The sequence below is a fragment of the Pocillopora damicornis genome, chromosome 1 (assembly GCF_964200805.1).
Source record: "Pocillopora damicornis chromosome 1, jaPocDami1.2, whole genome shotgun sequence".
Taxonomy (NCBI): domain Eukaryota; kingdom Metazoa; phylum Cnidaria; class Anthozoa; order Scleractinia; family Pocilloporidae; genus Pocillopora; species Pocillopora damicornis.
Genome location: NC_142670.1, coordinates 3,926,965 through 3,942,500, shown reverse-complemented (window position 1 = coordinate 3,942,500; position 15,536 = coordinate 3,926,965). Strand labels below are relative to the sequence as shown.

Here is a 15,536-nt window from a genome sequence, read left to right as displayed (position 1 = left end):
AAGTTCTCACAGAAAAACTACAAGTGGATAATAAACGTTATGAACAACCTTTTAACTATCTCCAACTGCCTTAGCGATTTTTTTTTGTAATGTCTCTTCTACACTAGCAGCACAACTTCCTAAATCTGATAAGAGTGTGACCGCTTATCTCTTTCAGAAACAAAAACAATTTCGTTTCACATAAGTCTCTGAAATAGAGGTATTCTTATTACTGGAAAGTCTTGATACAAAGTTGTTCCAGTTTTTAAACAAGGCTCTCGTTTTGCATGTAGTAATTATCGACCTATCTCAGTTCTCTATTCCATAAGTAAAATATTTGAGAGATGTATTTTTTATCAGCTGATGTTCTATTTTACAAATAATAACATGATTTCCTCAAAACAATATGATTTAGACCAGGTTTTACAACCTCTGATTGTCTAATTGACCTTATTGAAGAAATAACTTCTTCTCTTGATAAAGGACTTTATGTGATTTCTTTATTCTTAGATCTAAGTAAAGCATTCGATACAGTAAACCATCAAATATTACTAAATAAACTTAGGTACTATGGATTACAACAAAGTGAATACAACGGGTTTCAATCTTACTTAAGTAACAGGAAGCAGCAGGTGCATGCAAATGCTGTTGCTTCTGATACACGTTTTATCCCCACTAGTGTGCCTCAAGGATCGATACTAGGACCTTTGCTGTTTACTATTTTCATTAATGACCTTCCAAAGTCTTCCACCTTCTTTTGTACTAGATTATATGCTGACGATACATCTTTAACTGCTTCTGGAAATGATCTTGATAGTTTATTGCGTGAAATTAACAATAATTTACCAGCTGTCTACGAATGGTTATGCAGTAATAAATTGACCTTAAATTTGACAAAACTAAGTTTCTTATTTTTATGCCTCGTCAAAAGGAAAGCTACCATCTTTATCCACCATTAACTGTAGCAAATGTTCATTTAGAAAAGTCCTTTTCTGTAACATATCTTGGTGTATATATTGATTGTCACCTTACTTGGCATGAACATATTGACTACATATGTGACAAAATTAGCAAAAATATAAATATAATGGTTAAGTTGAAGCATTATGTATCAAAAGCAACACTTGTTAGTGTAGTTCGTATAGTGTGATCGTCCGGGTGAGTGTAGTTCTGAAAAGAACTGTTGTTGGTGACTGACGTTTCGACAACCTGTGCGGAAGTCATCTTCAGAGTGAAGTGGAGAGTAGTTGTCAGTCGATGATGTTATAAAGTCTGGTCTGTTGAACGTGATTGGTCTGTTTAGCCGAGATGTGATTGGCTGGAAGACTCGTGTAGAGTTTGTTAACAGTCATTGGTCGGTTTCGATCCGTCTGTTGTTGGTCGGTCTGTTTCTCGGTTTGTCGGACGATCACACTATACGAACTACTGATACTCCTGAGTTCAAACCATTTACTTTACTTATTAGTGTGTATTATTCTCTTATTTATCCTTACCTTAATTATACTTGTACACTTTGGGGAAATAATTATAACGCTCCATTGTCTCAAATCGTAAAGTTACAAAACAAAGCGGTTCGTGTTATAAATGAAATTTCCTGATATTGTTAAACTAAACAAAGGTATACATTTTTATGATTATTTCCACCATGAAAAGTTCCTTAATATAACTGTTTCATTAGTATCTGAACTACATAATTACAGTACCCGCAGTGCACCATCCAATCAAGTTACAATACTTTTATTTCAAACTTATCTTAGGAGATTTTGCCCAAGCATTATTGGAAGTCTCTTTTGGAACGATATCCCGCAATCCATTAGAGACAAACTATCTAAAAAAATGTTTAGAAAAGCACTTTTGTGCTGGTACCCTGCTCAATACTAATGAAAAATTATCTCTTTTATAATTTTCTGAGCTATTTTGTCATTTTTCCTTTACTTTTCTATCAAAAATCTCAAGTCCTTTGTTATACATAACTTTAAGGGGCACAATATTAGTTTATCTAGATGTGCCCCTCTTCTCTCCTTCAATATACAATGTAATTCAATTTAAGTGTTGTAATTTCTGTTCTACGCTTTTTTTTCCTTTGTAAATCTTTATCTGATACTATGTTATATCACGTTATATTTACAAAACTATGTATCAGCTAGGAATTGGAGGAATAAAAAAAAAGTTACGTATTCAGAGGCTTTGATAATAGCATTTCTTGCGGGTGAGAACGAAAATCGACAACCCGGAAGATTTTTCACAGGCCAATTTTTCCGTTTATCTGAAATTTTTCTTCTATCAGTAAGGACAGATTCAATGAATGAGAATTCTGTAAACATGATTCAAAGCATTTTTCCATCTTGAGCCTTAGCGCCAACCCACTGTGTGATTTTCATGCAGGAATTGTTGATTCCTTTATTTTTAGTCTTTAATATAATCGGCTTTTCTTGTCTGTAAAGGGCTATTGTATGTATATAATAGACAAAATAATACATGGTTGCTTGTAGAGATGGAATATCTGTTCTCGTGTTTGACTCGACATCTCACTCGTTCACTGCGCTCACTCTCGAGCTACCAGTTTAAACAGCCAAAGTAAAATTCCATATCTACGCGTGCCATGTATTATTCTCTCTATTTATGATGATAATAATTATAATAGTAAAAAGTCGATGTAATGAATAGTCTCCTTATACGACTATCTCTACGTGTCACAATCATGGCTCGAATCTTTCTGCTTCAACAATTAAACTCAAGGGTGATATAAAAAGCCAAAATTATTTCGCTTGATTGAAGTGGGTGGTACTTCAAATTCATCTCATGAACGAATCTGCTTCATTAATGGCAGGCTCAATGACCACAATGCTATGTGCGTTTTAATGAGCGCCGCGGGTCAAGTGAAAATTACGAAATTTTCTATAAACATTCGAGGCCTTTGTTTTAATGCTCAAATATGCGGGTATTTCCCATTCTCCGAGTAGGTGAATGGATGACGTTTATAGAGAGGAAACAATGGTTTCACATCTAATAGTCAGTCGCTATTTCTCGTTTTGTCGTTTTCCTCTTCCTCTTTGACATAATAATTGTCATCATTCACACCGATAGAGTAAAAGGTAAATTCCTTTTTTTGTAATTTTTTCTATTACCGTTGTCATTGTTATTTTTTTCCATCACGTATCAACAATATATTTCTCTTGTCGGTGAAATTATAAGCATTGTGACAATCTCATTCGCCGCCTAGGTAATTGCTAGTCTCTCAAGGAGTTCTATATTTGTAAGAAGCTTATTCAATAGTTTGAGGAAGAGTTAAGATTCTAAAAGGCGTGTTTGTTTCAAATTGTCGAGGTAAAAATATTTTTTTGGTCTTTCACTTAGGGGTGCCAACAAAAAAGGAAAAAATATGATGATTAGATGGAGGTTTAACCCGAAAACTTCCCCGGGCAAACATGATAAAATATTCATTACAAATTTTGCTCTTTACGAAGGTAAAACGTGCTCAACCTCATGTCAGTTCGTTATGCAAACTGGGATATTCAGCTCAGTTTTCAATAACGGCGCCAACTGAGTTAAACACTCTTTGTTTTACTTCAACCCTCATTCATTACACATCTGTCGGAGGCGATGTCATCAACACAAAATCAGCTGCAATTAACAAAAGTGTACCTAACTTACAAATGAATTTCAATTTTGAAACCTACCGGAAAAATATTACGAAAATCTATGACTTGTCTTCCGTTATTCTATATTAAGAAAATAGAAAATTTAAATACTATTACGCTGGTGTTAAGGGGAGGGTAAGTAGAGGAAAATGCTCTGGGCGACAAAAATGTCGGTTCTTCTATAATTAACTCTACTTTAAGCAATTGTTCACTAAACCGCCACCTGCTGCTGCCCTTGGGTTTCCATGACACTTTCCTAAATAAGTATTTATGTCATGTTCTCGCATTGTCATAATTCATTAAGTAAATACGGACCCACATAGTAAATTTAGTGCCATCAAACTCGCGGAATTAAGTGTTAAAACTCACGCCGAGCTTGTCACCGCCTTCTTCTTTGCTCTTTCAAGATTTGGCCTCTGGATATATGCTCTACCTAAAGCCACCGGACGAGACGGTGATCTTAAAGACACAAAAAGGCCGAATTCATGTTTGAAGGTTCAAAGGGATCTCTAGGCAAAATTTTCTGGAAGATTCTCTTCCTTGCACAAATGATTGGTGAGTATGAAAAAGCTGCATATGGTAACCTTCTGAGTTGCTTACTTTAAGAAAGAGCCATGATGCACTACGCATTTTATTTTATATTTCACTGGTTTTTGGGTAGAGTTCTTTATTTCCTCAATCTTTTTGCTTATTCATCTATTCATTTTGATATTCAATTACCGTAAAAGAAAGCCGTGGAAGCTGTTGCTCACGATGAAGAACTTGAGAGTGCAACATTTTTCATGGTTACATGACCGAGTTAACCATGTCGCTTTACATGTTGTCGAAACCGAAACTCTACCAAATATTTACTTTAATGAGAAGGAAGTCTCAAAAAGGAGCCAAAGCGGGTCAGTTTGTCGTTCATCTATTTTTTTTTGTTCCTTCAGGAACAAATATTACCTATTTATTTTTTTTTTAGAGGGCACGGTAACGAATCCTGCAATCTGATCGGTTCTTTACCCGGTCAGTATTTTCCTATCTCTGCCCACGGGCCACGGTATCGCTTTCGTGGATCGCCGAGTACATCCCAAATTTCGTTGCCATTTTTCATAAATATATCTGGTTTTTTTCCGGCTGGGCAGTATTTTTAAGCAAACACGCTGGTTACTACCTCAAGCCGAAAAATAACTTATGAATCCTTTCTTTTCTCCCTCTCAAATTACTTTAGTTGACAGAAAAATATTGGTTTCAGAATGAATTTGTGCAAGGAATAGTGTCATTACGTCGGTTGACAAGCGGCCTAAAAACCATTTGCAATTAATTTTAATCGTTTACAAAAAGTACCTAGAAAGGTAAAACGTTAGGTATTTGGTCGCAGTTCAACTGAACGATAGAACTTTCATTCATTTAATATCTGAATTTTCTCCAACAATTTGTTCGTAGTGAAAGAGCGAGCGAAGTTTTAGATCCAGTTCTACATAAAGTCTTTCCGAGTCCGTTCAATTTGGACATTTGTACCGTAAATTGCATAACAGAAACTGAAGGAATTTATTGAAAAATGCCGCATTAAATCCCTTTGTGTCTCGTTGGAGTGTGCCATTCGAATTTAGTTTTTGTGCAGGAAAGACCAGATTTACACATGTCATTGTAGCAAACAAACGAGCAAACTCTCACAACTTCAAAATAAAAAATATGAATCTACTCACAATTACTTTCCTTGCCGTTTACTTAATGAACAGAAGTAAATCTTCGTACATGAATGAATCGTCGATGAGAGTGAATAACACTTTCCGTTAGATCACTGAGTGTTTTTGAAGAAAACATGGTCGTGACAGTCTTTGCTAAGCTAGTTCCGTTGTTTTTCAAATGTTCTTGCGCTTTTTTTTTCTTGCGCGCTTTCTAATTGACAGGTGTCAGATTGTGACAGATAGTTGTAAAAATAATGTTTCAAAGTCTGTTTGGAAGCCTTTTAAATCACCTTTATCCTTATCCGAAAATGTTTCGGTGAGGCATCTCTCTTTAAGTTGGATCACCTCTATTTTAACTACCACTTACTCTCTCAAAAATTGTTCAGTTTAAGGAAGATCTTGCCGTATCTACAGCCCTGAATCATTTTGGTTCTCTCAGAGAATTTCGTCAAGTTTAAAAAAAAGAAATGTATTTTCAAGACCTCGATCACAGTTTTTCACAATACGAACCTCCCAACCGGCAAATAACATGTATTTATGATATTATTCGTCCATCCATCCATCTATCTAGTACGAATTTGTTTGTTTTTTGTTTGTTTGTTTGTTTTTCTTTTGGAAGGGGGAGGAGAGGGAGAGATTTTATATCTTATTTGCCTTATGCTTGCCAACTTGCCCTTCATCTCCAACGCCATCATAATGCCCGCCCCAACTCCCTATCCTTATGAAATGATGCAGGGATAAAACACCTATTTTATCAAAGCATTTCCCTCTGTCGCTGAAGGTCTGTTGTATTAGATGTAGGTATCAATACGATGGTTTTATTACTTAAAGTTTAATTTTCGATTATTTGCCGCTGAAAGTATTCTCATGAGTTTGCGTGGTCTCTTGCTAAAAGATACCTGAAGCAGTCTATTGCAGTTAAAATCTCTGTCACAGGACCTATTTTATTATCGGAAGTTGGGTACGGTCAAGCATATTCTTTAGAATTTAACGTTTTTACCCGCGTAATTATCAGTTTCAGATCATAGTTACCACTGTCCTGGGAATTACGGAGAGTTGAAACTTAAAAGGGTACAAGACACCTGTCAGCGAATTGAAAACGGAACCGATCCGCCTTGGTTAAGAGTCAACTGCCCTCATATACGTCATTGGTACTGTATCCTGACATGGTGCCGAGACTTCGCTTTTTGTCTCAAGCAATCCGTTGGCTGGGGAGAAGAATGCACTCAGAGGATTTTTTTCCTTTGGAGAGGTCGTTCTATAAATAATAAGGTGGAGTCTGTAAGCGATGGCCCATCATATAGCTTTGACGTCCAAAAATGTTACAAGCGCTCAGGATGGCAAATTTACATAAATATAAGGTTATTGAATGGCACAGTGCAAGGAAATGGTATGTATAAGATTCCCTTTCTTTATATAGTTACATAATTTATTATTTTATCCTTAGAAGCACCAGTCTCTCTGTTCACCCGATAATACTTTCATTCCTTCGTTCATGTGAGAATTAATTGTTTGAACCACTCATTTAACAATTTCGTGTTTTCCACACTCTGTCATTGACTCATTTATTCATTTACTGTACTCAGCTATTTATTGCTCTTATTTATTGAAATTAGTGACTTATTACTTTTTAGCGTATATTATTATGTGTCCTTTCCACACAGGTGCTAAGCCAGGAGTGGAAAACTTCCGTAAGGAGGTATTGTATTTATATTCCCTTTTTTTTTTTTTTTATTCGTGTTTTACAGTAAATCACTTTTGTGACCACTAAGTTAGTTCCTGCTGTATGTATTTATTAAGTACATCATTATTTGACCATCAAACGTATTTCCGACGAACCAATTGAAATTTCACTCATAAAAAATATTTGCTTTGTTGATTTCATTGGGTCAATAAAAAATTGATCTTAATGGCTCGTTGCGCATCCTGACCTAACATATATTATAAGTGATAAAATATCATTATGATATTAGTATGGTTTACCAATTATTTCTTTCAATTAAACCACTTCACTATCTGCGTAGGATATCTTCAATTCTTTAAACACCAATCTTCAGCGTCTTACAAAAGAGATACGCAACATAAGTCAACCAAAGCAGGAAGAGAAAGAGGACGTCTTTCTTGAATTAACCTCTTTGGAGACATCCCTGTTGGAATACGGACAGTATAACCTCAATCGCACAACAAGTGAATTTAATATGAGCAGCATACACATGGGTGAGGCACTTTCTAAATATGATAAGTACATTCGACATCATGGTCCCTCCGGTTCAAGAGATGGCGATGGAAAAGCGTTCATCGCACAACATAGTCTTACCACGGCATCCTGAAGTAATAAATCTTTAATTCACTAAACTAATTATCACTATTCTATTCTTTAACCCCCTCGAATTTTGATAAAAAAAACAGATTATTTTTTCCTCCTTAAAAAGCTTTAAAGAACTTTTCCCGCTCATTGACATTATACCCACTTTGTTTTTTAATCGATCTTTCTATTTTTATCATTGTTCTTATTATTAATGGTAGTAGTACTATTCTTACTATATATTACTATTAATAATTATTATTATTATCATTATCATTATCATTGTACTTGTAACAATTTTTTTTATTATTTTCTCCAAGATGTTCTAGTCAGGAAAACCTTCCACCAAAACCACAGCCACTACTTTCGCCTGGAGGAACCTACGGGAAAAAATCTCCTAATCATTCCATCGGCAAACTTGGACAACGGTTTGAAAATTTAGTTTTTTTTAATGTGCGGTGTTTAGACGTTTTGTTCTTTTATCAATCCATTTATTTATGTGTTAGTTTCGATTTTTTAGTTGATATAGCAAAATTTTCCACAATTCGTGAAATTGTTACATTTTTATCTCTTTCCCAGATTCAGTGGTGCTGGGAGTGATATACAAAGACCTCCATCAACTATTTATTAGAAACCAACCGGAGAACAGTACCCTGAACAATTCAAGGTCTCCCAGCGATTTGAATTATACGTATATTTCACATCTTTGAATACATCAACGCTTGATTAATTCCTTCAAGCTGAAACTGGAGGGTTTTAATCTTGCTTGGAAGTGTACATTTAAAGTTTAATAATTCTGACTTTAACTGCTCCTAAATTAGGAAGTCAACTCCATGATTATGGCTGCCACAATAATTCCTTCGCCCACGAGACTACGGGAAAATATAACTTTGAAGTTCAAAAACATGAAGGTAGCATGACATATGATTTTCTTTTCATGAAAATTTTTACTATACCGTGTCTTTTCTGGTTGAGATTGAGTCGCTGTCTGAAATGAACATCGCTTATTTTTAGCCTAGCCGCGTTGCTTATGAATTCGGATTTCGTTAGATTTCGATATATAGTTCACAATGCGTTATGTTATGTATGTTTCATGAATTATGTTTTTTTGCTATTATCTCCATTATTTTAGGATGCAACTAACGAGAAAAAGTGTGCGTTCTGGAACATGTTCCATAAGAGGTAAATATAGCTTGATTGTCTCTCTACCATTTTTTTTTCTTATTCAAGTCATGAGGCTAGCATTGGGTTCATTAAGTTGGAATAATGTATGATTTATGCTTACCAGTTTCTTCTCGGTCTGATGCGGTCACTTATATCTGAATGAAGTCAAGCTGCGAAAGAGTTCCAGTTAGCTAAATTGTGGTGCCCTTTCTTCAAATTTTTCACATGAAGCTCTCCACGCGTGAAGAACAAAGTTTTGAGAGCTAGCAAATGCATGCAAGTACTTAAAAGGATCATCGTCTAACAGTCAAATTTTGTCACCTCGAGTACTTATCAATATTATTGGATATGGGGCTCCGTCCCCATGACTTGCACCAGAGTCTTGCATGATCAATAACTTATCTATCTTACGTTTCAGTTCCATTGGCTGGTCAGGAGAAGGGTGCTACGTCAAATCTACTGATGCACACCAAACAGAATGCACGTGCAGTCATTTGACTCATTTTGCTGTTCTTCTGGACACGTCATCTGGAACAGAGACTGCCGATATATCAAAGGTAATGTCACCACAACGCCTGCAACTCCCCTGTACGATAAGATCTGCTTGTATATTCAAACAAATACGTATGAGTTTAACATTTTAGTTTTTAAAGTAGAATAAAACTTGATTAAATTGATGTATTTAGATTCGTAAATCTTTTGAAGTATTGTTATTGTTTATATTTCCCCTCATAAAAGAAAGACGAAAGGAACTTGGAAATTCTCACATACGTCGGGCTGACCCTCTCTGTTATTGGTATCTCATTGACGATAATCAGCTATCTTACTCTCACGTGAGTAAAGTGGTTAGAAATTAGAAATGTTTGTCAGTCAGAACGGTAAATAACTGATCGAAAAAAGTTTGCACGTACGCTGAGTTCTGTCAATGGACAAACAGAAGTGATAATCGTGCAGTACTAACCGATTTGCCCATTGTTTGCTTACTTCTTCGAGTTCTATGATGACGAGAAGACATAGAATCATTATACTTAACAACATACCTATCTTAGCTTCTACAAAAGACAGAAAGGGTAAAATTTTGGAAAATAAAGGGAAATAACAATCACCTTAATCGTTAATAAAGAATATCTCTTTTATGTCTTTTTAAATTTTTTTTTTCCCTTTTCTTTTCCTTCTATTTTTTCTTTCGTTTTTGTTCGCGTGCCAGAGACATGAGAGGACCTTTATCCCAGATTCGAGTGAGTCTCGTCACTTCTCTTGGTGCAGGACAAATCATGTTTCTCGCCGGGATTGGAGCGGCTGGGAACAAGGCAAGAATTCTGTGGAAATTGAAATATTTACTGTCCAGAAACGAAGAAGCCAACTGACACGCAGAAGACTGAGATAAATATCAATCTCGAAGAAAATGAAACTAACGCGATTTAAAGGCTTTTCGAACAGTTTTAAGTACTGATCATTTTTTTTAGGTCGAATATCATTTTTCTTGTATTTTAGTGAAAGTGGGTTTCATGGTGAGTGGTGCGTCCTCGAAATCTCTCTAGGCTTTTGGATTGGTCAGTTTGCAACAGGAGTCAAGACGACACGCTTTATCAATATTTACGATACAAATCAATCATGGCGTATGTATCATTAAGGCAAATTGCAAATTAACAGAACTTTCCTCTTCCGCTTTCCATTTTCCCAGGGAGGTTGCCTTACAGTGGCAGCCCTTATGCAGTATTTTTTGATGGCTGCCTTTTGTTGGATGCTGGTCGAGGGAATTTACCTCTACCTGTTAGTTGTGAAAGTTTACAACGTTGGCGACAAATTAAGAATTTGCCATGGAATTTCATGGGGTAAGGTACTCTGTGGCTATTAAAATACTTAAACACTTTTAATTACCACCCCTTTGTGTTTTTACAATATAGTTACCTATGTCTCATAAGTCCAACTAATTTAGGTAGCAGTTTCTTCGAACGATTTGTCTTCGATTCTCGTTCACACCATATTATCTGTGCGTCCTTGTTCCGTAATGACCCCTCCCCGAATTGAAGAATACGCGGCCAGGAACATAATCTGTCACTTATATTGCATACTTCAGTCCTAAATATCCCTGAATAGCGGTGCTTAAGATTAATATCCAATGTCGAAAGGGAAATTCTACCCTTGACGGGTGGGAATAAGCTAAGTTTCATGTCTGATTCTTTTTAATCCTGTAGGCCTTCCCGCGCTCATCGTTGCCATATCACTAAGTATTGCAGCTGGAAAAGATGGGATCGAAAGTTTTGTGGCTGATAAATAGTGAGGAGAATTTCATTGTACTGGTCTAGCGTCATCCCACCCAGCTTTCCAAGAAGTGATCTGACGCAAGTATTTTGGAAAACGAGCAACTATCTTGTTAGAGCTGAACCAAATACACGTGTGGATTAAAAAATAATTATTTTCCGTTTTTATGTATTGGCTTACTGTTATTGTGTTTCGAGATAGAAAAACTAAAAATTCTGAGTCTGAAAATCGGTTTTAAATCGGATTGTTCAGGCTGAAATTATGGATTCCATCAGTCAATATTCTACAGAAAAGGCGCGATCAACGCTTTCAATGTGTGGAAAATCCATATTGGTATGTCAAGTAGTCCTTGACAAACAAAGCATCTATTTATAGTTTTCTTTTCTTTTCGTTTTTTGTTTTACTTTGTTTATTTACTATTATCTTTTTTTTTTTCATTAAAGCTGCTGGATGTCTTCTGCCAATGGCCTGATCTGGATATTTATAGTATTTATTGTGCTGATTGAATTTGTGAGTGAAAATAACCAAGATTATCATTATCGAAATTAAAAAAATCTTTCATAGGGCTCATAGAGGTTTATTTCCTTCTTTAAGTTCAACATTCTGATCCTCGGGCGGGTTATCAAGGAGATGGTGACTATGCAACAAGAGAAGGACAAACGTAGCGAACAATTAAGGTATGGTCTTCTCCATAAAAGGAAATCCGGTTTCAGGAATATTCGGTCTTTGAATCAGCTCCTTCTCTTATAACGACAATCTGGAATCTAACCTTTTCACAAATCTACTGATGAAGAGTCCGAAATCCGGAACAGTAACAACGAGAAACCATCTTGATAGAATTGCTACCTAATAGTGCTTTATCATCAGCAATCACATCATCAACAACCCCATGTTTTGCTTTGTTTTTTTTTTTTTGCTTTATTGTTGTTGTTGTTTTTTATTTTGTTTTGCTTTGTTCTTTTCCAGACTTGGTGTCAAGGCATGCATAGTTATGATTCCTCTGCTGGGGATCTCGTGGTTATTTGGGTTATTGGCACCATTACATAAAGCTTTCGCCTACATCTTCACGATCCTCAACTCTACACAGGTAACATGTAGATAAAGGTCGGTGGAGATCAAAAGATCTTATATTCTGTCAGATGCACAATCCCGGGAACCTTGGGATGGTGTTATGTTGAATTCATTACTCTGCCAGCTCAGTGGTTTAAAAATTGTTTAAATCTGGTGAAATCATAATCAACTTATCATCGTCATAATGAAAAAACTTCTCACTTCTATTTAATTCAACAGGGTTTCTTGATCTTTCTTCTTCACTGCGTGAGGAACAGCGAGGTCAGTGATTTATCGTTAAAAATTGCATCATAATGTCTGGTATTATATCGATTTTTTTTAAATTACAGTGGAAACCAGGAAGTTCTATTTAATTTCGAAGTCATATCAAAGAAATTAAGCTCTAGTTCGAAGGGCTCGTCCCTAGATCCGGACCACCTGGACAAGCAAAAGCAACGTGACAAAAGGAAGCAATGTAGGACCAAAATTATCATTATATTCACTTGTTCTGAACGGTTTGGAGCTCCACACGTGCACAGGAGCTCCGCTCAAATTCCCGTGTCTGAGGATGGGGGTGTGGGAAGAATGGAGAAAAGACATGGGTTTCAGATCGGTTTCTTTTACGGCGTAAAATGTTAGAATATAAAGTTAATGTTGATAATATATCCTAAGCGCAAAAAAGGAAGAATTATACGCCATTTTTTTTTCATTTTATATCGATACCTGTCTAGATTAACTCCAGATTGCTGAATGACGTCAAATTTAGTTGTGACTTGTAAAAACTGGCTGTTGTTGAAAGCCCATACATCATAAAGTCAAAGAAAAAAAGAGTACGACTTACAAACTCCTTGAATGCAATAATGTGGCTAATTTAACTTGCACTTTATAGGTAAGGGCTCGTTTGAAAAGAAGGATTCAGGCCATCTTCCCAGCTGTGGATGATGGGACTAGTACAAAACGAACATCCGTTGTGCCCTCGGAAGTAAATGAGGATTCCACAGCCATTGCTGCGCCCAGAAAAATGAAGGTTCAGCCACTGAGTAACGGCGAAAAAACTAAAAAAGTTCCGAGCAAAACCTCTGTGTAGTTGTCAATTTGTTACATTGTACATAACAACTATAACTTTGTAGTGCGGCATATACAAGGAAAATATTGTAAGTTAGGAATCGGGCAGCTAATTATTTAAAACAATATCAAAATAGAACTCTTACAGAAAAGCCACGAAAAAAAAACCAAAACAAAAAAATAAATAAATAATAGGGGCAGAGAGTCGTTATCTCTAGTGACGAAAGTCCTAATTTGTTTCAAGTTTTTTGAGCTGCTTATGCCGAACCTTAAGTTGGCTTGTCAGTGCATTGTCGGTGACCAGAGCTCTGTTCCTATACAAGAAACTATTGTACGTTTAGATTTTGATCTGCTTTTTGTAGATGCATATGCATTTTGAATTTACTTCTGCTAACTGATAATTACCAAACCTAGAGCATTTCGTGTTCTTAGGATGTTTATTTAATTGATGAATCCATGGTCTGACATTTGCATCTGCTTTCAAAAAGATGGAAACGGCCAACATATAAAGCTAGTAATAAAAGCTCTCCGTGGAGATTGAGACCATATTGATCTTAGCATGTCTCTTTACAGCGTAGGTCTGTTCTCCTATATAAAAAAAACACCTTCGGCGCCCCTCCCCCCCCCCCCCCCCCCTTAAGGAAAACGAAGCAAAGTTTCGGCTTTGTAATTTGGTCGATATAGTCTCTTATCACCACTTTAGGGGTTACTGTACTGCCTTCGCTCTGCAAAACACTACAAGGATAGGATAAATGATGGAGTGTTATGACTTATCGTGGCTTACGCATGCGTGGGCCATCAAAGTACTGGACGTGGCGTGGCTGAATGAAGAAGTTTAACCCCAACCAATTTTGCTCCCTTCTTTTATGTGCACGTTATAGACCGTCTTTCTTGTTGTCACCTTTCAACAAAACAAAAACAAACAAAAAAATCTATACAAAAAGCACACAAAGAACCAAATGCTTTTCTAGTCAAGATGGTGATTTGGTAATTGTGATTATTTACCGTGCTGCATATATTTCCTCCATTGAATGTGAGCCGATAACGGCGATAAAATCAAATGGTCCTTGAGACACTACGTGTTAGCATTACGAGCGTTTAAAAATAAAAGAATGGTAGAATTAGAATATCAGGTGTGTTTTCTGTACCGTGTCTGTATTGTTTTCTGTTTGATTAATTGTCGGAGATCCGTTGGTCATAACCACAAATTCTAATTTGATATGCATGCGAAAATCGAAAAAAATATTGAACCTAAATGGAATGCTCTATTATGGAAAACCTCATCTTTTTATAAAGCCTTTGCCACCAGTGTGTAAGGCGATATTGATCTACCCGTCATCCACCTGTTTATGTACGTAATTATGACAATTTGACATTGAAGATGTTATAACAAACCTACGAGCTTAAAAGCTAAGTTCCTTTTAGGCCATAAGTGGAAAAGATTCGGACTCAAACCGTTTACAGTCTCACTCCGCACTAAGTGAGACTTGCATCAAATCATTTTACATCGCTGTGTAGGGCCTAGGTGAAGCAGTCTGAATAAGCAATATTTCGAGAAAACTAAAGCTAAAAATAGAGTTGTGAGCGAAAGAAGAAATAAGAATTTACTTAAATGCTAAAATATGCGAGAATTGTTCATTAGTAGGTTTATAATTGAAGGCCTCGCAGACGTTTGATGACGTTAGGAAAAGAAATAGCAATGATTATCACATCCTTGAGTCCGTCTTAATTTTTCGTTTTCTCCTTTTCCTCTATATCCTTGACCTGATAATTCTCGTTTTGCCGACATTAAAATGAAATATTTTATTTCCTTCTAATACCAATAGAATAAGATTTAAAATCCTTATTTTATATCCTTCAATTGCTATCTGCTGTCAACTTAGTTAATTTGTGGTCTTTAAAAATGTCTATATTCGTAATAACGCCAATTAAATAGTTTGAGGAGTAAATCTTAAAAAAGGTTTTTACGTTTCAAATTGTCAAAGGAAAAATATAATTTTTTTGTCTTTCATTTAGGGGTACAAAAAGAAGGGAAATATATTGTGATAAGAGAATTTCCCCTGGTAGAAATGATAAAATATTCATCCAAAAATGTGCTCAACCTCATGACAGTTTGTCAAGCAAACTAGGAAATTCAGCCCAGTTTTCAATAAGGACACCTATTGAGTTGAATACTCTTTGTTTTGTTTTAATCCTCATTCATTACACATCTCTCATTGGCGATTTTGTTAACACAAATACGCCAGTCTGCGCCTAAACTATGGGTCAATTAGAATTTAAAAAAAAACCGGAAAAAAACAGTAGTGCGACTCATTGACTTGTCATTTGCTATTTCATATTAAGAAAATAGCAAGTTTGAAAACTATTTTGTTGGTGAGGAATTTTATTGGAAAAAAG

General features: G+C 35.9%; 2 protein-coding genes across 2 annotated transcripts in view; one reads left to right on the top strand and one right to left on the bottom strand.

The window, feature by feature from the left end:
* LOC149051380 (adhesion G protein-coupled receptor E3-like) overlaps nucleotides 1-15,536 on the bottom strand; it is a 494,984-nt gene that overhangs the window by 260,910 nt on the left and 218,538 nt on the right. The window lies entirely within an intron of this gene.
* LOC113675783 (adhesion G protein-coupled receptor D1-like) lies at nucleotides 3,883-13,687 on the top strand. The gene is made up of 19 exons (XM_089186659.1): nucleotides 3,883-4,175; nucleotides 6,306-6,680; nucleotides 6,955-6,989; nucleotides 7,315-7,507; nucleotides 7,916-8,023; nucleotides 8,175-8,262; nucleotide 8,348; nucleotides 8,417-8,506; nucleotides 8,728-8,777; nucleotides 9,178-9,316; nucleotides 9,498-9,592; nucleotides 9,967-10,069; nucleotides 10,444-10,594; nucleotides 10,958-11,039; nucleotides 11,468-11,534; nucleotides 11,619-11,701; nucleotides 11,991-12,111; nucleotides 12,315-12,356; nucleotides 12,964-13,687. The coding sequence occupies exons 1-19, from the start codon at nucleotides 4,106-4,108 to the stop codon at nucleotides 13,159-13,161; spliced, it is 2,091 nt and encodes a 696-aa protein (XP_089042785.1). The 5' UTR covers nucleotides 3,883-4,105; the 3' UTR covers nucleotides 13,162-13,687.